Source organism: Dipodomys spectabilis, unplaced genomic scaffold (genome assembly GCF_019054845.1).
Source record: "Dipodomys spectabilis isolate Male_0828 unplaced genomic scaffold, ASM1905484v1 ptg000157l, whole genome shotgun sequence".
Lineage (NCBI taxonomy): Eukaryota > Metazoa > Chordata > Mammalia > Rodentia > Heteromyidae > Dipodomys > Dipodomys spectabilis.
In genome coordinates, this window is record NW_024870834.1 from 14,051,205 (window position 1) to 14,074,512 (window position 23,308).

The 23,308-nt window shown below is 41.0% G+C and overlaps 1 protein-coding gene across 1 annotated transcript in view; it reads left to right on the top strand.

The window, feature by feature from the left end:
• Positions 1-23,308, top strand: part of Ston2 (stonin 2) — a 151,608-nt gene that overhangs the window by 21,410 nt on the left and 106,890 nt on the right. The window contains exons 2-3 of the mRNA XM_042692598.1: positions 17,021-17,306; positions 18,739-19,014. Of these exons, the coding sequence (XP_042548532.1) occupies positions 17,219-17,306; positions 18,739-19,014 (364 nt within the window). The 5' untranslated portion in view covers positions 17,021-17,218. The remainder of the gene's footprint in view (positions 1-17,020; positions 17,307-18,738; positions 19,015-23,308) is intronic.

The following is a 23,308-nucleotide window of genomic DNA, read 5'->3' on the forward strand; positions in this document are numbered from 1 at the left end:
AGGTCCTAGGCACACAAGCTCATAAGACTGCTTTCATGCTGCCCCAGGCCTGTGAAAGCATCATCACTTCTTTTGTTTCCCTAAATAACATTTATGCTGCTGATTTTCAGCTCCGAGTTCCAAACTCATCTCCAAGTGCCTACTAGATATCTCTCTTGGATGTCTCTTAAGTGTCTCAATTGTATCATATTTTAAAAGAAATGCTAAGCAAGGCAGAGTGGTTCCTATCTGTAATCTCAACCCTTGAGTGGCTGGGCAGGAATACCATGAATATGAGGCCAGCCTAAGCCACACAGCAAGACCTTGTCTCAGAAAGCCAAAGAAAGGGAGAGAAGAGGAGAGGAGGGAAGGGGAAATATGCTTATCTCACCTCCAAATCCTGACTCTTCCACTCTACCCTAGGCCATGGCATTGTTATCTAGTCAGTCTTCAACCAAAATCACTTCCCATACTTGCACTGTATTCCATATAGACGCCATCAGTAATTCCTACAGACCTGCCTCTGAAATACGTCTCATATAAAACCCCTTTCTCTCCATCTCCATTGCTCCATCCAGGTTCCAGCCACTGCTATCTATTTGTTCTCTATACAAGAAATAATTCACTTCATCTGCAGTACTTTTAATATTTTAAATTGTGATAGTAAGAGGTCTTTGTTTTGATAAAAAATTTCAAGGTCACAAAACAATCATATTTTACCATTGATTATGAAGATAACTTTATAATTTCAGCTTGCATGGTTATTTAAAACTTAAATACTCATAAAATTTTATCAGCTTAACCTTTTTTTTTCTCTTTCAGTTATGGGGCTTGAACTCAAGGCCTAGGTGCTATCTCTGAGCTCTTTTTGCTCAAGGCTAGAACTCTGCCACAGCTCTACTTCCAGTTTTATGATGATTGATTGGAGAAAAGAGTCTCACGAACTTTCCTGCCTGGGCTGGATTTCAGCCTCCTGAGAAATTAGGATTACAGATGTAAGCCATCGGTGCCTGGCTCTGTCTTAACCATTTTATTTTTTATTTTTTTTGGTCCGGTCGTGGCGCCTGAACTCTGGGCCTGGGCGCTGTCCCTCAGCTCTTCAGCTCAAGGCTAGCGCTCTAGCGCTTGATCCGCAATACCACTTCCAGCTTTTTTTTTTTTGTTTATGTGGTGCTGAGGTATCGAACCCAGGACCTCAGGCTTGCAAGGCAAGCGCTCTACCACTGAGCCACCTTCCCAGCCCCATGTCTTAACCATTTTTAAGAGCATAGCTCAGTTGCGTTTGATATATTCACATTTTTCTACAACCCATCTCTGTAACGCTTTTCATCATCTTATAAAATCGAAACTCTATACTTAATAAATACTAACTCCTATTCCTGCCTGCTCTGAGCCCCTTTGAGCCCCTTTCTATTTCCTGTCTCTATAATTGGTCTAGTCTAGTAGAATTATATAGTATTTATCTTCTTTTTGAAACTGGCTTATGATCCTCATGGTTCATATTTAGCTGTTTGTCAGGATTTCCTTCCTTTTAAAGCTGAAGAACAGCCCACTGCATGGATGTGCCATGGTTTGTGCATCCATTCATTCCTCCAGGGACACTCTGGTTGTTTTAGGCCATCAGCCTCTTTCATGTCCATCTATTGCAACTGAAAGGATCCATCACATCCATCCTAGGGGACCATGCAGAGGCAGGCAGGCACCAGAGAAAGATTATTACAAGGTTTATTAGAGGAGCCATATTTCCCTGGGAGAGAGCGCACATGGCGACCTCCACCATCTAGGTAGCAGCAGGGTCTGAGGGTAGGAAGTGAGGTAGATGGGAGTTCAGGTGGGTCTGGGCAGAGAGAGGGAGGGGCCAGTGTTTGGCGGGAACTCTAGGGCAGAGAGGAGTTCAGGTCTGGGTGGAGCTGAGGACCAAAGGTGGGCATAATGCTTACAGCAACAGCCTTCTAATTCCAATTCCCACCCCTGCCACCTTCCAGTTTCTTCATTACTCAGCTTCTGAAAAATGCAAGTCAAATTTTCTTTTTCTTTTTTTCTTTTTCTTCTTTTTGCCAGTCCTGAGGCTTGGACTCAGGGCCTGAGCACTGTCACTGAGCTTCTTTTGCTCAAGGCTAGCACTCTATCACTTGAGCCACAGTGCTACTCCGGCTTTTTCTGTGTATGTGGTGCTGAGGAATCGAACCCAGGGCTTCATGCATGGTAGGCAATCACTCTACCACTAAGCCACATTCCCAGCTCAAAGTTTATTTTTCTTCAAAGTACTACAATGACTTCACATTATGCGTAGAATAAAACACAGACATCTTCATCTGGTTCACAGAGTCATGTACATCTGGAAACTAATCATTGTTACTACCTGATGTCATGCCCCTTTCCTCGTTGCCTGTTTCTTTGCAAGCCAAGTGTTCTCGTGTATTTTCTCGTCTCAGGCCCTCGGTCTGCCCTTGCCTCTCCCTGAAATACTCTTCCCTTTTGTTCCTTCATATTGAGTTTCTTCTCATCTTTGAGGTACTATTTAAATGCAGCTTTTTCAGAGAAATCTTCTCATATCCACCTTACATGTTATAAGATACTTTAGTATTGCTTACCTTAACTCTTTAAAGTATTTGAAGGTACTTTTTTTAAAACCATGGTTGTCTTAGCCTGTCCTTCATATGATTATTGTAGATACTTACATCATGACCATATTCTAGAAAGGAAAAAATAAACAGAAAGTGAGAAGGATTAGGATTGCATTCACTATATCCGTCTTCTTTACTGTGAAAACAACACAAAAATAAAATAAAAAATACTTCTCATACTAGACCCACTGTCTCATGCCTGTAATCTCAACAATTTAGGAGGCAGAGATCAGAAAGATTGAGGTTTGTAGCGCCAGCCCAGGCAGATTTTAATCTCCACTAGCAAAGCTGGACATGCCTGTAATCTCTGCTACTAAAGAGAAACAGGATCATTGTCCATAGACAGCCCAAGGCAAAAAGTGTGAGACTATCTTAAAATAGTCTAAAGCCAAAAGAAATGACTGGAGGCATTGCTCAAACTATAGAGTGTTTGCCTAACAAGTGCAAGGCCCTGAGTTCAAACCTCAGCACCACATCCTCATTTTCCTAAAAATATTTTCTAGAAATGGCTCCTTAAGTAGTGCTTGGTAAAGTGGTACTCCAGTTTACCCCTGCCTGGCTAAAGGAGGATAGGAAAGCAGGAATTGGAATTGTGGTTGCCTTAAACCACTAATGATTCATCTTCAGTGCTGTATTGTTAGAGGAAATGGGTTTAGTGGATACAGCTGATACTGTTATATGACAGAATATAGTATTGTGCAGAGTATAGAACCAAAAGACAAAAAAAGGTTTATGATCTTGTTCTAAACTCTTTGTGATTAGCTATGACCCCAAACTAGTTATATAACTTTGGTGAGCCAGTCCGTGTGTGTGTGTGTGTGTGTGTATATGTGTGTGTGTGTGTATACGTGTGTGTGTGTGTGTACGTGTATATATATATATTTTTTCTCTCAATTGGGAGAAGCATCAGTTTTAGTCATCTCAGGATTATTATAAAAGTAAGCTGGAGGCTAGAAGTGTAACACAGTTGTAGAGTACTCGCCTTCATATGTTTGCAAGGTCCTGCATGCAGTCCCTAACACTGTGAAAGTAAACCAAAAGTCAGATTTAAGAAAAAAATAAATGGAAATAAATTCATGAAATTCATTGCATTCTGGGACTATAGACGTGTGATTTTTTTTGGGGGGGGGGGGTAACTATTTTGTATAAAGAAGACTAATTGATTCTCAAGAAATGTGTGTGTGTCTTTCCAAAATGTGATACATTTTATAGTTGGTGGCATCTCAGCATCGGTGAAATACAGCAGCAATATTTTGTGAAGTGTCTTGGAAAATCTTAAAAGTTATGCTCAGGCAATATGGCCACCATTGGCAGTCGGGGGTGGGGGCAGAATACACTTGTAGACTTCTAGAAAACTAACAGCTTTATGTTGGAACATCCAGAATAATAGATTGTAAAATATAAACAAAAGGAAACTTTCTATATCAGAATATTCACGTGGGTAAAAAAATTAGTAAACTCATTCCAAACATGTAAAAGTGAGGTAAGCCAAGATGCATTCCTAAGACAGAGTAATCTAGTACCTTCTGAGATTTGAAGACCTGGAAAGCATTCTGCAAACTTTATAGCATGACCTCCTATCAGGGCCATTCACTGAAGTGACCCACTGTTCAGGTGACTAGGGGTGCCATTCAAGGTCACTGGCTCAGTAGGGTACCAAAGACCAGAGGCAATACCTAACCTATTTTTCCAGCCAAGTGTGACTTTAGTCTTTGACTCTGAATGTAGGACCATGAAATTATTTGATACTTTTTTCTTTGGAAAAAAACCAATCACTTCATAAAATATTTGTAATTGTGACCTTGAGATATACAGGCATGTATAGGCTCGTGCTATTATACATACATGTGTACACATACACAGCCATACATATAAATAATGTGAATTCAGAAAGTGAACAAAACACCTAGGGCTAAAAGAGTTGATGTGTGTGATTCAAAGAGAGGTAAGATTCAAAGGAGAAAAGAGTTAGTTCATGGAGAATCATGACTAGATATTGATTATAGTTGAAAAGTGACATTTGTTCCTTTTTGGAGTTCTTTCTCAGATATATTTGATTTTGGAATAAAATGTTTATTCTTTAGTTCCCTAGTTTCCATTGAAAATTAGAAGAATGAACAGTCTTCCTCCCCTCACCCCCCCCCCCCTTGCTTTTTTTTTGCCAGTCCTGTGGCTTGAACTCAGGGCCTGGGCACTGTCCCTGAGCCTCTGTACTCAAGGCTAGCTCTCTACCACTTGAGTTACAGCACCACTGCCAGCTTTTTCTGTGTATATGATACTGAGAAATCAAACCTAGGGCTTTATGCATGCTAGGCAAACACTCTACCATTAAGCCACATTCCCAGTCTGCCTCCCATTTTTTTTTTTTTTAAAGCATGAAACATTTAAATGAAAGAAAAAGAAGGCTAAAATATGAAGAACAAACCAGACTCACTCAACTCCACTAAACGTTCTGCCTATTAATTAAAAAGAGTATCTGTTTTTCAGTGAATTACTTTCTGTTATAAAATACTTTCATAAAGGAGAAGAATACGCAAGAAGTAGACCTTAATCTGATTTAGATCTTTCTCATAGAACTGGTAATAGAGCCATCTAGGCTTCAGCTTATTCTAATAATTTACGAAACAGGTAGTGTTGTTGCTTCAGCTTGCTGAATAAACTTCTATCAGTTCTGTAGCTTACTATGATGCAACTCCCATGATATAAAACTATTATTGATATGACTATATTGCCTTTTATACAATTTTGCTCAGTAAACTAATAGACTTGAAGTAAGGGCTAAAGAAATGCACAGAAAGCTGGATGCTGGTGGTTCATGCCTATAATCCTAACTACTCAAGAAGCTGGGATCTGAGAATCGTGGTTTGAAGCCAGCCTGGGCAGGAAAGTCCATGAGACTCTCATCTCCAGTTAACTACTCAGAACAAGCTGTGTGGCTTAAGTGGTAGAGTGCTAGTCTTGTGCACAAAGAGGCTCAGGAGCTGTACTTAGGCCCTGAGTTCAAGCCCCTGGACTGGAAAAAAAAAAAGAAGTGCACAGAATCCATGTAGTCATATTTTCTTCAGTTTTTCTTTCTTCTTAGTTTTGCTTTTGACTTTCAGATGTTTGTGTTTGTTCAGGAGAAAAACCAAACAAGCTGAGGCTTGATTTGGAAATTAGAATTGGCATCAGGATACAGGTTAAGATGTTTCTGCACAAACTGTAAACTGATGACTAGAATCATGTTTGACAGTAGCCTCAGTTTCAACAAGTGGATTTGAAGAGTTTTGAAGAAAATATCTACTTGAAAATTATTTGTTTATATGTGCATATATTACATACATACACATAGAGAGAGAAAGATCGTGTGTGTGTATTTGTGTTATATGTGTATCTGGTATATAAGGGGAAGATGGCCAAAAATTGAAGACTTCTTTTGGATCACTAAACAGGCAACAATAATGTTTTGTATTATATAGCGTAGCTAATCTAATAAAACTCCAGAAAGACAAAATTCATATGGTTGCATAAAATTCTTCTTTCATACTTATGCTTTATAAAAGCTCAATAAAACTTCTAATTAACTTCTAGGACACTAGCATAAAGTTAACTTGTGTAGATACTCTGAACTGGTCTTTCTCATTTTTTTTAAAGGACAAACCAGGAAGGATGTTTTAGGGGAGTACTTCTAATTTTGGCTCTAACTGGTAACAAACTGGCCCTTCTGCAGTAAATAACCACAAGATGACAACTTGTATGAGGCAACTATTTTCAGGTGTCGGTCAGTAGGCCGCACAAGATTTCCATCCTGAGGGAAGGATCTCAGGCAGTGAGCCCCACCAACCATCTCCTTGGCTCCCTTCCAGGGGAACCATTTCTTGACTGCAGTGTGGTCAGAGAATTCTAAGCTGACAACAGCAGTTCTGTTGAGCTGAGGAAATAGAAATCAAGGTTTGGAGCAACTGAAGCAGTTAGGATCTGCAGGATAGATTATATCTTTTTCTATTTGGTGTTAGTATAACAAAATGTCCCATTCTAGGTATAATATATAAAGAAGAACTTTGGACTGGGAAGGTGGCTCAGTGGTAGAGTGCTTGCCTTGCATGCCTGAGGCCCTGGGTTCGATTCTGTAGCACCACATAAGCAAAGAGAAAAAAGCCAGAAGTGGTGCTGTGGCTCAAGTGGTAGAGTGCTAGCTTTGAGCTGAAGAGCTAAGGGACAGCGCCCAGGCCCAGAGATCAGGCCCCATGACAAACCAAAAAAAAAAAAAAAAAAATGGTTTTTTTTTGGTTGATAGTTGTGGTGGCTGGACAGTACAAACAGCATCTTGGCAGGGGTCCCTACCCAAGGCAATCAAATCCTGAATGCCATGTCATAATACTGCCAGAGAAGCAGCTGGGTGTAGGTAGGAACCAAAGAATGGGATAACCTCGTTTTATAACAACTTGCTTTTGTGGAATGATATTAATCTGTTCATGAGGATGCAGCCCTTACGATCTAATGATCTTTCACTGGGTTCCACCTCTTACAGATTCCACTACCTCACTACTACCACCACTCTGGGACCAAGCTTCCAGCACATATGTCTTTGGGGGACAAACTGTAGTAGGACATCATAGGACACCTTTCTGTTGACAGAGCATGGGGACGGGGAGAGAGCAGGGGAAGTATGTTAGAGTGTACTCAGGGAATGTTTGGTGGAACTAAGGTGCATACCTATACACTGAAACTGTATACAGTTGGCTAAAGGTGGCTGTTCCAGGATTGAGACAAGACAGAGATACTAGAAGTCAGATAATAAGATAGACCTTGGTGGTCCATTTCATTCACACTAGAAAGATCTTGTTAACATCTTACTAACATCCCAATCCACCAGCCAGGATAGAGGATGTCTGTATCTTGGGTAGGACCATGTTTTCAAGCAGCATTTATAAATTATTTTCTATGAACAATCAGTAAAGTAGGAGTAACAGTAGGAGTTAGTAGGAAGTTATTGTAAGCCCTGTGAGCCATATGGTATTTTTCACAATTACTCATCTATTTAGAGCAAAAAGAGCCATAGACAATATAAAATGGTCACAGTTGCATGCCAATATAACTTTATTTACAAAAAACGGGCAAAGACTCAGACTTAGGCTGTGGCTAATGTTTGTTTAACATTGCTCTAGAGTTGGTTTTATTTTATACCCCCACATAACAAAACCTAGAACGCAGTTTTGGTGAGCTCTGTAGAAGAGAGAGAGAGAGAGTGATGGAGAGAAAGAGAAAGAGAGAGAGAGAGCTTGCGAGCGAGAGAAAGCGAAAGAGCGCAAGCTTGAACGTTCTTTTTTTGTGTATGTGTGTGTGTGGGGGGCAGTCCACGGGCTTGAACTGTGGGCCTGGGTCTCTGAGCTCCTTTATTCAAGGCTAGTGCTCTACCACTTGAGCCACAGCGCCACTTCTGAGAGTTTGAATGTAGAATCCTGTGGCAATGAGGGGGAAAATAAATTTACTTGCGAAGTGAAAGCCACGCCTATATGAGCTCGAGAAATGCAGCCAGCAGTTGAACTACAAGCTAGAACAAACAAACACTCCACAGAGGGAAACTCACATCCTTATGCCTTCAAGGTTTGCCGCTCCCTCCCCCCCCCCGCCCCCCCCCCCCCCCTCGCCCCAGGTTGTGGGGCTTGAACTCTGAGACTGGGCGCTGTCCCTGCCCCTCAGCTTTTCAGCTAAAGGCAAGCATTCTATCACTTGAGCCACAGTGCCACTTCTGGTTTCCTGGTGGTTTATTGGAGATATGAGTCTCACAGACTTTCCTGCCCGGGCTGGCTTTGAACCATGATCCCCAGATCTCAGCCTCCTGAGTAGCTAGGATTACAGGTGTGAGCCACCAGCGCCTGGCTAAGGGTTTTTTTGTTTTTTTTTTTTTAAACCCAACAATGATCAGATATACAAAAAAAAATATGTTTAAGGAACTGAAGGTATCCTATCATGTCCTACTACAGTTTGTCCCCCAAAATATGTTTAAGTATACCTAAGCAGAGAAACAGGAAAGATGAAAGAAATGAAAATTCTGGAATAGAAAGTTGAAGAGATGAAAAACTTCACACAATCAGTTTACAAGAAATGATAGAAGAGTCCATGAACTTGAAAACAGACCAAAAGAAGAGGTGGAAGAAGAGAGAGAAAATCTTGTTTGAAGAACTAGAACTAGTGGCTGGGCTGGGAAGGTGGCTCAGTGGTAGAGTGCTTGCCTTGCATGCTTGAGGCCCTGGGTTTGATTCCTCAGCACCATATAAGCAAAAAGGAAAAAGCTGGAAGTGGCGCTGTGGCTCAAGTGGTAGAGCGCTAGCCTTGAGCTGAAGAGCTGAGGGACGGACAGTGCCCAGGCCCAGAGTTCAGGCCCCACGACCGGACCCAAAAAAAAAAAGAACTAGTGGCTGAAATTTTCCAAACTGAATGAAAAAAATTGACAAATGATCGTAAACTCCACAAACTCTTAAGTAAGATGGATTCTAAGGAAAAAAACAAACTAGACAACAGTCAAGTGCTGAAAACTGAAGATAAAATATTGAAAGCATTTATAGAAAAAATTATGCATACCTTATCACTGAATTACTCAGATTAGAACATAAATACTGAAAGAAAAATTTTATGTTAGTGAAAAACAACCTTCATAAAACCCAAGGATGCATCAAAAAATGGATTGTTTCATTTTCCTTTTTATTTATGTATTTTTCTTTCTTTGGTCAGTCATGGGTGCTGTCCCTGCGCTCTTCAGCTCAAGGCTAGCACTCTACTGCTTGAGCCATAGCCCACTTCTGGTTTTCTGGTGGTTTATTGGAGATAAGAGTCTCACGGTCTTTCCTGCCAAACCGCCAGTCCTCAAATCTCAGCCTCCTGAGTAGATAGGATTATAGGCGTGAGTATTTTTTTCTTAGTGGTCATGAAAATTCTTTATTTTTTGGATGCACATTGGGATTTTTTTTTGTTTAATAAATATATTATTTTTAAGTTGTACAAAGCCTTTCAACTCAACATGTTAGTTTATGAGTACAGTGCATCTTGATCAGCATAACCCTTTCTGTCATTCTCTTCCACATGTCCAAATCCTACCCACCCGCTCAAGTTGCCCAGTTCTGTTTTCATATATGTGTGTTGCGTATAATGATTGTAAGAATGAATTGCTTTAGAGCAGTGCAACCCAGGAACAAAACAATGTGAATTACATATGTATTATTTAAATTTTTTAGTAGCTCTTTAAAAAAAGTAAGATCAGGTGAAATTAAGTTAACAGTATGTTTTACTTAACTAAGTATATTCAAAATATCTTTTCAAAAAGCTTTAGATGTTTTACACAATTTTATATTTTCTTGAAATTTAATGTGTGTTTTATACCTTGAGAACAACTCAAGTTTGAGCTAGCCATATTTTAATAGTGACTGTGTCTAGTAACTTGCTATAATGGAGTTGAGTAGTATTGTTAGGAAACTGAGTCATAAAGGTATTAGAATAAAGAAAGAGCAGAAAGCAAACTCAACAGAACAGATCAATTTTAATGGAAAGTTGAAGATGGACACCATGGTGACCTGAAAAGAGTCAGGAGACATGAGCTGTAATCAGGGCAGGATTTGAGGGACTTAAGTAGGGTCCTAGGTTGAGGCAGGATCCAAGGTAGCTGGAGAGTTACAAGAAGTTTTGGGATTTGGGACACTCTTGGTGGTAAAAGCCTGAAATGGAGAACTCAGATGTATGACACCTGACGGATGGGGTTGGGAACTGAGGTTTCATGTTCAGATTAAGATTCTGGGCTATAGAATGGGCTAGAGAATTTCAGGAAAGGGGGGAGGAGGGTAGTCAGTGGGCCAAGCCATGGGGCAACATTGAGTTAAGAGAACAGAGCAGATTCCCATCAAGTATAATTTTAGACAAATGAGAAAGGAGGATAAACATATTGCCTACTGTATCCAGATCCTCCACCAAACTATCTTATACATAGTGTTTAAATAAGACTTCTTAAAAACATTTGCCACCTCAAAAGACCTGGCAGTCTACCTGTCATGTGTTAAAACATGTTCATCCATTCATTCAACCACCATTAAATCAATAATCACACTAAATGCTGAATCCTTTTGTAAGAGTTAGAGACATCAACAAAATATATAGTCACTTTTTTTTTTTTTTTTTTTTTAGGGAAAGCTCACTGGCTAGTTGGCACCTTGGCCACATTAACAGTTTCATTATGCTTTGATATCTGATCATAGCTTAAGATTCTATCAGCTTACAGAATAAAGGAGGGAATAGATCCAATGAGATTAGTGGAAGCAGAGAAAAGGCAACAAATTATCAGAGTTCTTGTTTGCAAGTAACAGAAATGGATAAAGAAAGGACTATTGGAAGGCACTGGAACTGGGTGCCAGTGGCTCATGCCCTAATCCTCCCTACTCAGGAGGCTGAGATCCAAAGATGGAGGTTCCAACCAGTCCAAGCGGGAAAGTATGTAAAATTCTTGCTTTTTTTTGGGGGGGGGGGGGGGAGGTCCAGTCATGGGGCCTAAACTCTGGGCCTGGGCGCTGTCCCTCAGCTCTTCAGCTCAAGGCTAGTGCTCTACCACTTGAGCCACAGCGCCACTTCCGGCTTTTTTTCTTTTTGCTTATGTGGTGCTGAGGAATCGAACCCAGGGCCTCATGCATGCAAGGCAAGCGCTCTACCACTGAGCCACCTTCCCAGCCCCAGTATGTAAAATTCTTATCTCCATTAATCACAGAAAAAGCTGGAAGTGGCTCTGTGGCTCAAATGGTAGGGGTGCTAGCCTTGAGGAAAAAGGAGCTCAGGGACAGCACTCAGGCCCAGCGTTCAAACCCCAGGACTGGCAGAAAAAAAAAAAGGCACTGGAGTTCTCATTGGATTGGTAGATGACTTATCACATGGCTTGGTAAGTAGGTAGGAACCACAGGCCCTAACAGCATTGAATAGAGCCAGAGTCACACCATAGGGCCTGTTTAGGATGATGTATTTAGTACCAACACCACTTAATTAGCATGTAACTGCCTCTAGATTGGCACCAATTTTCTGTTGCTTGGCTGCCGTACTTGCATGTATTCAAGACTCTTGTACACTGCTTAGCACTTTTTCAAGACTCTAACATCCATTGACAAAGTTTGGATCCATTTCCTGGAGAGATGGGAATGGAAAAAGAGTACTTTTTTTTCTTCTCAAAAAGGAGAAATTTTTGGATATTGAATCACAAAAAAGAAAGAAAAAAGGAAGGAAGGAAGGTTTTGCACCAAGTCTGTGTTCTCTCTTTGGATTTAGTGATTGCCTCTGTTTGCAAATGTTGAACTGAACCAGAGATGATGAAGAGTTAGGACTTGAAGATGAATAAGAGCTCATGGAATAAGAATGTAAGGGGAATTGTATCCCAAAGGGAACACTTAATAGAATATTAAATTGAAAAATATATGAACAAGTGGTTAAGGAGCACCAGGCATATGCACAAGTAGTCTTTTAGATAATTCATCATTACTCCCTACTCTAATGAATATAGAATTCATTTAACTGGAATACCGAGCCTAGATGAGGAGATAAAGGCAAATGAGATTAGAGAAGTTGAAGGCGTAGAATCTCAAGGTATCTACATTGGTGTTGCAACATTTATTGAGCTCCTGACATGTACCAGGTACTGTGCTTACTGCGAAGCCTAGCAGCACTGATGTAGATCTGTTCTTAGAGAACCTTGGTTCATTGCTCATTCTCATTTTATACTATGGGGAGTTACAAAGGAGTTTTTTTTTTAATGTCAAACATGCATTCCTTTAATTATTTTATCTTAGTAAAACAGATATGTTAGCTTCTTTTTTTTTCTTGTGAAAATACTGTACAGAGGGGTTACAATTACATGGGCAAGATAATGAGTACATTTCTTATCAAGCATTGTAGCCTCCTCCTTTGTTTCCCCTTCTCATCCCTTCCCATCCTTTCTCCCCATCTCTTCCCCCCACCCAAACCTCCTCCCCCTCCCCACACCAAAGTTGTAAAGTTTGTTTTCAACATAACGACTTGTACATCTCATTGTTGCAATGGGTCCACCTGTATCCTTATTTAAACGGTTTGTTTTTTCCCTTCCCCTCCACAAATTATACCAATATCAAATACATTGAAAGCAGGGGTTATACCGTGGGGATCAAAGGAGTTTTTATGCAGAACCATAGCATGGCTGTCTTCAGGTTTAGGAAAACACTGTAACGTGATAGGTTGAGTAGCAAGCTGGAGGGGTGAGGTGATGCTGAAGACACAGGACTGGTAAATGACAGGTAGCTGGATAAGACAGTGGGAATTGTAGCCAAGGCAGTGGAGTGGTAATGAAGAATGGTTTTAAGAAATTTGAGAATCAGCACATTCTCATTCTGAGAAAAAAAAAAAAAGAGCTGTCACTCCTTTTTTAGCATTCCCTACACCACTTCCTCTGCTTCAGATAAACTGTGTTTCACTTTTGGCTAGGATTGCTGCTCCTGCACCCTTCCTATATGCCTCTCCCCTCTGCTTTTCTTTCCCAGTCCTCCTGACTCAGTAGTGTCTGGTTGCTTTACTCTGCTACAGTTGTAGTAGTAGTAAATAAACCATCAGAACAGATTAGGGAAATGCGGAAGATGGTCACTGTCACACCTCCCTGCCCACGTGGACCTTAAACTATTTGAAGGCAGCAGTGCCATGTTGTTCTTCTTATACCCAGTGACTCTAGAACCCTCTGGGCCCAGCACAGTCCTAGCAATATTAATCTCCCCTGAGCATGCTGCAGCTTCTCACTCCCCATTGAATTGTCTCCTTCGCTTTTCCCCAATATTTCCCCTATGGGTACCTCTGTTATCATCCATCAGATACAGGAACAAAAGCCTTGCTGGAGTCAGCTTGTTATTGTTCATTCAAGCTAGTCTTCTGTCCAAGGGAATCCGTATTCTCTCCCCTTCAGCCTTAGACCATCCTCCAAATCCACAAACCTGTGCCCTTATGACTCTAGCCCTCAAAGATTGCCCTATAGCTAAACTGTCACAGCACCCATAGTGTGCCCTTCACAGGCAGTTACTCTGGGACTCGTCTTTGTTATTTCTTTTTTTTCTTTTTTTTTTTTTTGGGTCCGGTCATGGAGCCTGAACTCTGGGCCTGGGCACTGTCCCTCAGCTCTTCAGCTCAAGGCTAGCGCTCTACCACTTGAGCCACAGCGCCACTTCCGGCTTTTTTCTTTTTGCTTATGTGGTGCTGAGGAATCGAACCCAGGGACTCAGGCATGCAAGGCAAGCGCTCTACCACTGAGCCACCTTCCCAGCCCCTCGTCTTTGTTATTTCTGTTCTGTGTGTCTTTGTCTCAGTTAAGAGGAGAGCTGCTCAAGGGTCTCTATCTCAAAGGGTTCCTGGAACATTTCCACACATGTAAGGGTGCATGAACGAACATAAAAGGGTAGATGTAATACAAGACGTATACAAGAGTCATATGTCTATGACCCGTGTTAGCCAATTACAGTGTTCACTCCCAATGCTAGGTGTGAGGGATGCTGAGAGGACTATCTTCAGTGGCAACAGAAAGACTACAATGAAACATTTAATGTCTCCCTGTCAGTGTTGCTGCTGATTCTGAGTCAGCACTCATTTGTGGTGACTCTAAGCCTCACTTTATGATTCACATTCTAAAAATGGGGTGAGGTTTTTTTAACTGAGGAACTTATCCCAGTCTGAACTTAGCCCTACCATGACTGGGTCCCTCTGTGGGTTTTGAGTTGCCAGCATAGCACTTTCAAGGTCCAGTGTCTCTGGCTTCTTGGAGGTGGCTGTTCCATGGCAAAAGCCTAGAATCTGTTTCATAGGGTTATGATAGGGCTTCCCTGTAGAAAATGATCCATTAAGCCTTTCTTGAGGATATTCATTATTTACACCTTGTCCATGTCTGGTCAGGGATAGACAAGCTAAGGAAGAGTAGCTAAATCTGGGGCTTTTCTCTCAACCATATTTTTTTGGGTGGTGGTCTTGGTTCCTCAGCTAGAATGGACCTGTTTGTGTAATAAGGACATTTCAGAACTCGTCTTCTGTGCCCCATTACTGAGTGGCGGACTCCATTTAACTTCTAGAACTGCAGTAATAATGACCGAAAAGGACAATCACTAATCCCAGAATGCAAAAATGACAAAGATGAGGGACTTCATGAAATCTCCCTCCTAGTCCTTGCCATACAACCCAGGATGAGACACTTCACAACAGCAGTGTTGATGGTGATGCTGATGCTTATTAAGGGTTTGGAATGAGACCTGGTACAGTCATCCCTCGAAGGCCATCTGCCATTATGGGAATAAACCAAGGCTTACAGAGAGAGGCTATGTAAAGATCGCACAGGACTCAGTCTGCAGCCTGACATCTTAGCTCCATTGTTAAATATGAATTCCTCGCACCTCAGTTTTCCCATCACTAAAACTGGAATGCTGCACTGTTGATCTTTAAAACTCCTTAATTCTAAAGTTTCTTGGTTTCTTTTTTCCCCTATTACCTTTACCCCTTCCTTCTCTTTCTCCTGTTCCCTCCCCCTACTCCACTTATCCATGGATTGTTCTGGGTTCATCATCACGAGTTCAGCAGGATGTTTTCCCCATTGAATGATGACACTGCATGTGTCAGCATGTGAATGTGCATTGTGGCTTTCTTTAGGAGAGCTGCAGGGCAGAGGATGGGGGTTTACATGCTGCTGCTGTTTGCTGTCTTATCTTGGCCTGCAGCCATTACCACATTGACTGACACTGATGTTTGATAGGGCCTGGGCAAGGTTTCCTAGGCAGAAGCTTGTAGGAATCAGCTTTTTATGTGGGCTCTGTGTTGCTCTCTGCTAAGATCTGCTTTGGGATATGTTCACTCGCCAGACTGTTTGAACATGTTCAATCTGTGGCAGACCTGGCATATTTTCATATGGGGAGTTTCCTAGGAAGTGTTATTACAGTTCCATTGCAATTGATGTTTATAAAGTACTTTAGTTGGTTGACAGTTCATATATATTCTGTAGCACTTTTTCATGGCTGTGGTCTAAAGGTTAGAATGTTTTGGCATCAGAAGACCAGAGTTCAAGGATTGGATCTATCAATTCCTAATATAGTGTACTAAATCCACCTGTTTGTTTTGGCTTCTATACTGTTACTCTTTTGGGAGGATCTTATTGTAGAATAAAAAAAGTCATTTTGTCAGTGTGCTAAGATTTGTGAGTTCTTCCTCTTAGAAGTGTGGAAGTGTGTAGAGCACCAAATAAGAGTACCAGGTCATGTTTATACACTTAAAGTATTGAGTCAGTCACTTAATTTCTGGACACAAAGCTTTGTAATCTATAAAAGAATTACTGTCTATTCATCTAAAATGGGTATATTGAGTCAAATGAAGTATAGAAGTATGTTTCTAAAAATTGTTAATTTTATATATTTGTTGTTTTTAGGAAGTATGAAACAAAGTTAAATGTTTTAATCACCAAAAAGACAAAACAATTAACATTTCTATTCTGATTTTCTCCAGCATAGATTATTTACTGAATGTAATAACTTGTAGTAAAATTTCTTCAGCCTTTCTTGATATTGTGTGCCAGTGCCAGTTGGAAGGCTATGAGTTAAGTTGTTCCAGAAATTATCTGAATATTGAGAGTATTCAGTTAATAAGAATTGATATTACTCAAGACAGTCTTTGTGGCAGCACATTAATTTTGCATTAATTCCAGTTTTATTAGTTCATCAAAAGATCAACAACTACATTCTGGTTGTAAAAAGACACTAATAGCACATTAATTATAAATATAAATTATGGGACAATTAAGTATCCTGTGTAGATAGAACATAATTGCTTAACATTTATATACTAATTGAAATTGGCTTATATTGAAAATGTGTTTCATCATTCACATTTTCATTAAAGCAAATATTCTCTTATCCTCTCACTCTAAATGAACAAGACAATTCCATATCTGTTTCTCTAGATTGGTAAACCATGCTTGAAGATACCATCTGGAGATTTTTGGATTTCTGCCAAAAATTTAAATTAGCTACCTGCCTAAGGCAAGAAACTGCATTGATTCAGTAGTGAATATCACCATCTGGTAAAAGAAATTGAAAACACTTTGAAAGACTTGAATATTTGCTTTATAGTGATATCACTGTATTATAAGAACAGTGTTTCCAAAACATAGTGATTGAAGAAATTAGAGAATCTACTTGCTAAAAATTTGAGTCATTAATTACAAGTCTGAGATAAAGGCTTGTCTAGAGACCTTGGTGGTAATGGCAGGTACTTTATTTTTAAAAATGAAAGCAAGGAAAAACAGAGAGAAGTAATCTAGTAGGAAACAGCTCAGAATCATGAGCAGTGCTAAAAGCCTTAGACCTGTGTGAATTTGGGTATAATGTGATGGTTATTCTTTTTGTTGTTTTTCCAAAAAACAGATTTCTGCTTGGCAGATTACTCAAAGGCAAGAAGGACCACCCTACCATTCTTTGATTGTTGCCCCTGTAAGACCCCAGCAACAGACTCGAGGCCAAGTCATCCGTGCTGCCATACACCCTTCCCACCCCAGACACTCCTCTGGGGTCCACATGAGGTCAACAGTGTGAAGATGACCAGTGCCTTCTTACCTTCTTAGCATGACGACCTTGGACCATGTGATCGCAACCCATCAGTCAGAGTGGGTCTCCTTCAATGAAGAGCCACTCTTTCTTGTCCCTTCTGAGGGTAAGGAATATTTTATTTCCTGTAGTGATAAGACTGGCACAGTTCTGTGCCTGTGTGTTGTGGCTTACATTGATCATTGTTTCAGTGGGATCTTCAGAAAGGAAGGTAGAATGGAGTTGGTTTGGTCACTTTTCTCAGGTGAGTGAGTTCTCCTGGGCCTGGTGGCTCACCACTAAAACCCTACCTACTCAGGGGCCAGAGATTAGGAGGACGGTGGGTTGAAGCTAGCCTGGCAAAAAGTTTGAGAGACCTCATTTCAGTCAATAAAAAACAGGGTGTGATGACACACACTTGTCTACTCTAGAAACAGCTGAAAGCAAGAAGGGTTGGAGACATGGCTCAAATGGTAGAGTGCCTGCCTAGCAATTGTCAGGCAGAATTGCCAAAACAGCAACAACAATAATAAAAAGCCCAGAGAAAAGACATCGTTGTAACCTTAAGGCCCTAAAGAAGAGTCTGGAAGCACCAAAACTATGAGTTCTTTTCTTCCAATAACTTCCTGTTTGCAAAGTACTTTGCCAGCAGCCTTTTTTAGTGGCTGTTTTGATTTCTCCAAATTTTAACTGTAATTGTTAAAAATGACAAAGGCTCTGAGACAGATTACTGGAACTCAAACCTGGCTCATCATAGATGAGTGGTGTGCCTTTGGGAATTTTTGTGTTGTTTTTTTTCTTTTTTGTTTGTTTGTTTTCTGTTGGCTGTGGACTTGAACTCAGGGCCTGGGAGCTATCCCTGAGCTCTTTTGCGAAAGGCAAATACTCTACCACTTTGAGTTACAACTCCACTTCTGGTAGTTAACGGGAGATAAGAGTCTCACAGACTTTGCCCAGGCTAGCTTTGAACTGTGATCCTCAGATCTCAGCCTCCTGAGTAGCTAGGATTACAAGCATGAGCCACCAGCACCCAGCAAGTTGATACATTTTAGCTCATTTAGATTTATGTATCTATCACCATAATCAATGTGTGTGTGTGTGTGTGTGTGTGTGTGTGTGTGTGTGTGTGTGTGTATTTAATGTTCCAGGGCCAGTGAAGTGACAGAAGCTATAGGAAGACCTCTTTGTCACTTTCAGAGTTTCCACCTCATAGCTGGGCCACAGAAATTTGAAATTTGAATGTATTTAGTAGAGAGACGCTCAACTGTTCAGCTAGTCATTGCATTTCACTTGTGCCACTCTACTCAGGTAGTTTTGTTGGACCTCTGTAAACATGCCACAGTATCCCTCCCTCAAGTAATAGAGTGAATGCTGATATAGAATGATAACAAGACTCCTCTTCCCAGCCATCCTAGACATTTGTTAGGGAGCAAGCCTTTAGCATAGGAATAGAATGGCATAGCTATTTTGTCTCTTACCCATCTTTTGTATTTGATTCTATGGGATAGTTTCATGACTGTCCTTTCACATGTGATGGTATTTTCTGATATATGTTGCAGGGGGCACTGAAGAGCACTTCCCAGAACTGTCATCTTCCTCAGGTCCATCTGAGAGCTCCTCTGGGGAGAACCATGTGGTGGATGGAGTCTCTCAGGATCTTTCCCACTCAGAGCAGGATGACTCTTCTGAAAAGATGGGCCTCATCTCTGAAGCAGCTTCCCCTCCTGGGAGCCCTGAACAGCCTCCACCTGACCTTGCCTCAGCCATTAGCAACTGGGTTCAGTTTGAAGATGACACACCCTGGGCCAGCACCTCACCATCTCATAAGGAAACAGGTAGGACAGGTGTGGGGACTAGGATGGATTTTGGTTTGGTACATGCCCAGCAGGTATTTTTCCATGCCAGTGTTCACTTTACCTGTGCCACAGTCCTGAAGCACTAGCCTTATAGGTGAGAGATGGGGCTTGAACTCAGGGGCTGGTCACTGTCTTTAAACTTTTTGCTCAAAGCTTGTACTCTGCCACTTGAGCCATGCTCCATTACCAGCTTTTTGGTGATTAATTGGAGATAAGATTCTAACGGATTTTCCTACGGGGCTGGCTTTGGGTCACAGATCTCAGTCTCCTGAGCAGCTAGCATTACAGGAGTGAGCCACTGGCACCTTGGATGGGAAATACCTTTACTTAGGCCCTAATTATAAGCTTCATACACTAGAAATGAATGTCTCTTAAAATGGGGATCACTGACCATCTCTGCTAGAGACTTCAGTGAAATAAATGTGGACATTCTTATCTCCAAATCCTTGGGAATAGAGATGCTTTTACACGGTAGAGCTCTGGTTTGAACTGTGATCCTCCAAATCTTAGCCTCCTGAGTAACTAGAAGTGTGAGACACTGGCTTGATTCAATATTTTTTTACATCAAAGTATTGGTAACTGAAGTTATTGGCTCCTCCTTAAACTACGCACCCAAGGCAAATAAATTATTTCCTTATTTCCTGAAGTGTTCTAAAGATACATGATTTACTGACATTATTAGAAAGCAAATTAAGAAGCGACAACTTTCAATTACATGAAAGCATAATTCTGGCTTGAAAATTGCTTGGACATCAATAATCCCAGCTGTCTGCTCATATGAAAATTTCACTGAGCACTATGGACATGGAGTTCTCTGCCTTAGGAGGAATTTAAGACCTGATGCCTGATGGGAAAGCAAGAAGCTAGAAGTGGCATGGAGAATCAGTTCTCATTCAACAGTTTCTAACCTAGTAACCAAAGAGCCTTGGATGTTTGCAGAGTATGAAGGTGATTAAAGATGAGGGGTAGTAAAATGCCAGTGGCCAAATCCCCAGCCATGACCCATTAATTAACCTAGTAAGTAAAAAGCTATAAGATACATTTTTATTACCCAAACTAACTCCTCTCAGGCGATCTCCCTGGATTTCCTCTCGTGGATTGTATTTAACAATAAGAAAGAGTGGTTGGTAGAGCCAAAGCCAACTGAGAAACAGAAGAAATTGGGTCTTAGCCTTCTTTGCTTGGATTATATAGGACTCCCTCAAGTTAGTTATTCTGTTCTGTAGGTGGTTGAGCAGCTTGTATTTTAATTTAATTCCAAAATATTTGGATACATGTACTATGTTAATAATAGCACATATGTAACTGCAGGCATTACACAGAAATGACCCAGATGTGTACAGTCAGTTTCTCACAGTGCTAGAGGCATGGTGAGATTTCTTACATTCACTGTTATTTTTGTTTTGTTTTGTTTTGTTTTTGTCATGAGGCTTGAACTCAAGGCCTGGGCACTGTCCTTGAGCTCTTTTTGCTCAAGGCTAAGTGTTCTACCACTTTGAGCCACAGCTCCACTTCCGGTTTGCTGACTGGAGATGAGTTTCAACAAATTTTCTGCCCAGGCTAGCTTTTAGCTCTGGTTCTCAGGTCTTAGCCTCCTGAGTAGGATTACAGGCGTGAACCACCAGTGCCAGGCTTGCTCTGTTCTTTTAGTAAGAGTGTTGTGACTAGCCGGGCGCTGGTGGCTCACGCCTGTAATCCTAGCTACTCAGGAGGCTGAGATCTGAGGATCACGGTTCAAAGCCAGCCCGGGCAGGAGAGAACGTGAGACTCTTATCTCCAATAAACCACCAGAAAACCGGAAGTGGCGCTGTAGCTCAAGTGGTAGAGTGCTCGCCTTGAGCTGAAGAGCTGAGGGGCAGCGCCCAGGCCCAGAGTTCAAGCCCCACGACCGACAAAAAAAAAAACAAAAACAAAAAAAAAGAGTGTTGTGACTGTGTTTCGGTGGTTGACTATTGTCACCTCATGACACCCAAGTTCTATTCCCTGACTGTTGTCACCCCATGCCACTCAAGTTCTATTCCCTGAGGCTTGTGTTATCTTATTTGGAATGGGCTTTTACAGAGGTATTTTGGCTAAGGATTTTGAAATGGAAGACATTCCTGATTGTTATCTGTGTGAGCCCTAAATGCAATCACATGCACCCTCATAAACAATACAGAGAAAGATTTTGCCCATACAGAGAAGACAATGTGAAGATGGAATACAAAGATTTGAAGATGCTGGCCTTAAAGGTTAGAGTGAGGAAGCCACAGCCGAAGAATGCCTACATCCATTTGCCAGAAGAAGCAAGGAACAGATTCTCTACTCCTGTCTGTCTCCAGAGGGAGTGTCAGCCTGCTGACATCCTCATCCTTACTTCAGTATTGATTTCTAATTTCAGACTTCTGGCCTCCAGAATCATGAAAGAATAAATTACTGTTGTTTGAAGCTACCAAGTTTGTGATAATTCGTTACAGTAGCCACATGAAACTAATGGAGTAAGTCTATAAATGCTTAAACTGGAACCATTTGGATATGCTGAGAGTGAGTCTGAACTGAACCAGGAACATCTATAATAGCACAGGCTCTTAGCAGATGTATGCTGCCCACTATGCTTTATCTCCAAACCTTACAGTTTTTTATAATTTATTCACTGAGCCACTACGTTGTCATCGTCGTCGTTCTGCTGCTGCTGCTGCTGCTGCTTCACCTTCTTCTCCTTCTTCTTCTTCTTTCTTCTTCTTCTTCTGACAGGTGTAGGGATTGAACTCAAGGCCTTCTATACCATTCGAACCACAGTCCCAGTCTTTTTGTGTTTTTTCAGTTCGTAGAGTGTCTCATGTTTTAGCTCAGGCCAACCTTGGAACACAGTCCTTTCACAGTTCCTCCTGAGTAGCTGGGATTACAGGTATGTGCCACCATGACCAATGTGAATTCCTTTTTTTTTTGTTGTTGGTCATGGGGCTTGAACTCTGGGCCTACGCACTGTCCTTCAGCTCTTCAACTCAAGGCTAGCACTATATCACTTGAGCCCCAGGGTCACTTCCAATTTTCTGGTGGTTTATTGGAGATAAGTTTCACGGACTTTTCTGCCCAGGCTGGCTTTGAACTGTGAGCCTGAGCTCTCAGCTTCCTGATTAGCTAGGATTACAGGTGTGAGCCACTGGTGCCTTGTTGAATCACTGGTTTTTTATTGAACACTTTATCTCTGTAGTTCTAATAGGTGTGAGTATTCAAAGACACAGTATAGTGCTCCAAAATTAACAGAAATTCATTCAGCTTCTTTGTAAGTCCTGTAGTAAGAAGAACTTAACTTGTGCCCTTATGATTTTTCCATCTGCTTCTAGTTGTCAGCTAAATGTCTTTCCATGCAAAGACTTTCAACTACTACATGACTTTTTCTTGTTGATAGTAATGTTTCCATCTGATGGTAGCTGAATTTGGAACTGACAGAGGAAAGGAACTGACAAAGGAAGAGGTGGGTGTTGAGAGAATTGTTTGTCCAAGAGCTTCATTTTATAGCCAGGTCTATCAGTTGTGTCTTCTGTGAAGAATTACATGAGACTTCAAAACACCCTCCCTTGTTACTGTCAGTTACCTCTGGGGCTTTCCCAGAGCTCTTTCTCAGTTTTATTATGGACCAGTGGTGCCTGTTTGAAAAATTCACTGCTTAGTAGATAACCCAACTAACTATAAATGGCCATCTGGTGCTTTTAAAAAATGATTTGTTCATCAATTTATCACTTGTTAATTCTAAAAAAATGCTTTTTTTAGTTTATTAATTTCCATCTGTCAGATCTAGGATCTATAGCTCACTTTTGTATGTCAAACAAATGATTATAGAATGGGCAACATACAAATGAAATCGGACAAGACAGAAGCTTGATATGTATATAAACATGCAAAAATTTGAACTGGTGAAATGTAGACTATATCTATATGTTTCTGCCCATATAGTTGGTAAAGTCCAGCCAGAGAAAAAGATCTGTGGAAAGTTTGTTTTTGCTTCAGCCTTCTTCCTAGACATATCAGCATTATCAGAGCAAACTAATTCTTTCCTATAATACATAGTTGTAATTTTCAGTTTCTCCCTTTCATATTCCCTATGTCATCCTTGCTTCTAGTAAATGCTCATACTTTAGAATTCTGTGTCTTCCAGTCTGGGGACAGAGAAAAATTTTTGTGATAGATGGTAACCTTCCCTGTTAATGTCCTTTTTGAGGTCTTAGCCTAAGAGTAACTGATAGGAAGATGAGAAGGATGAGTGGGACTGACACTGTGGCTCCTGGTTTTT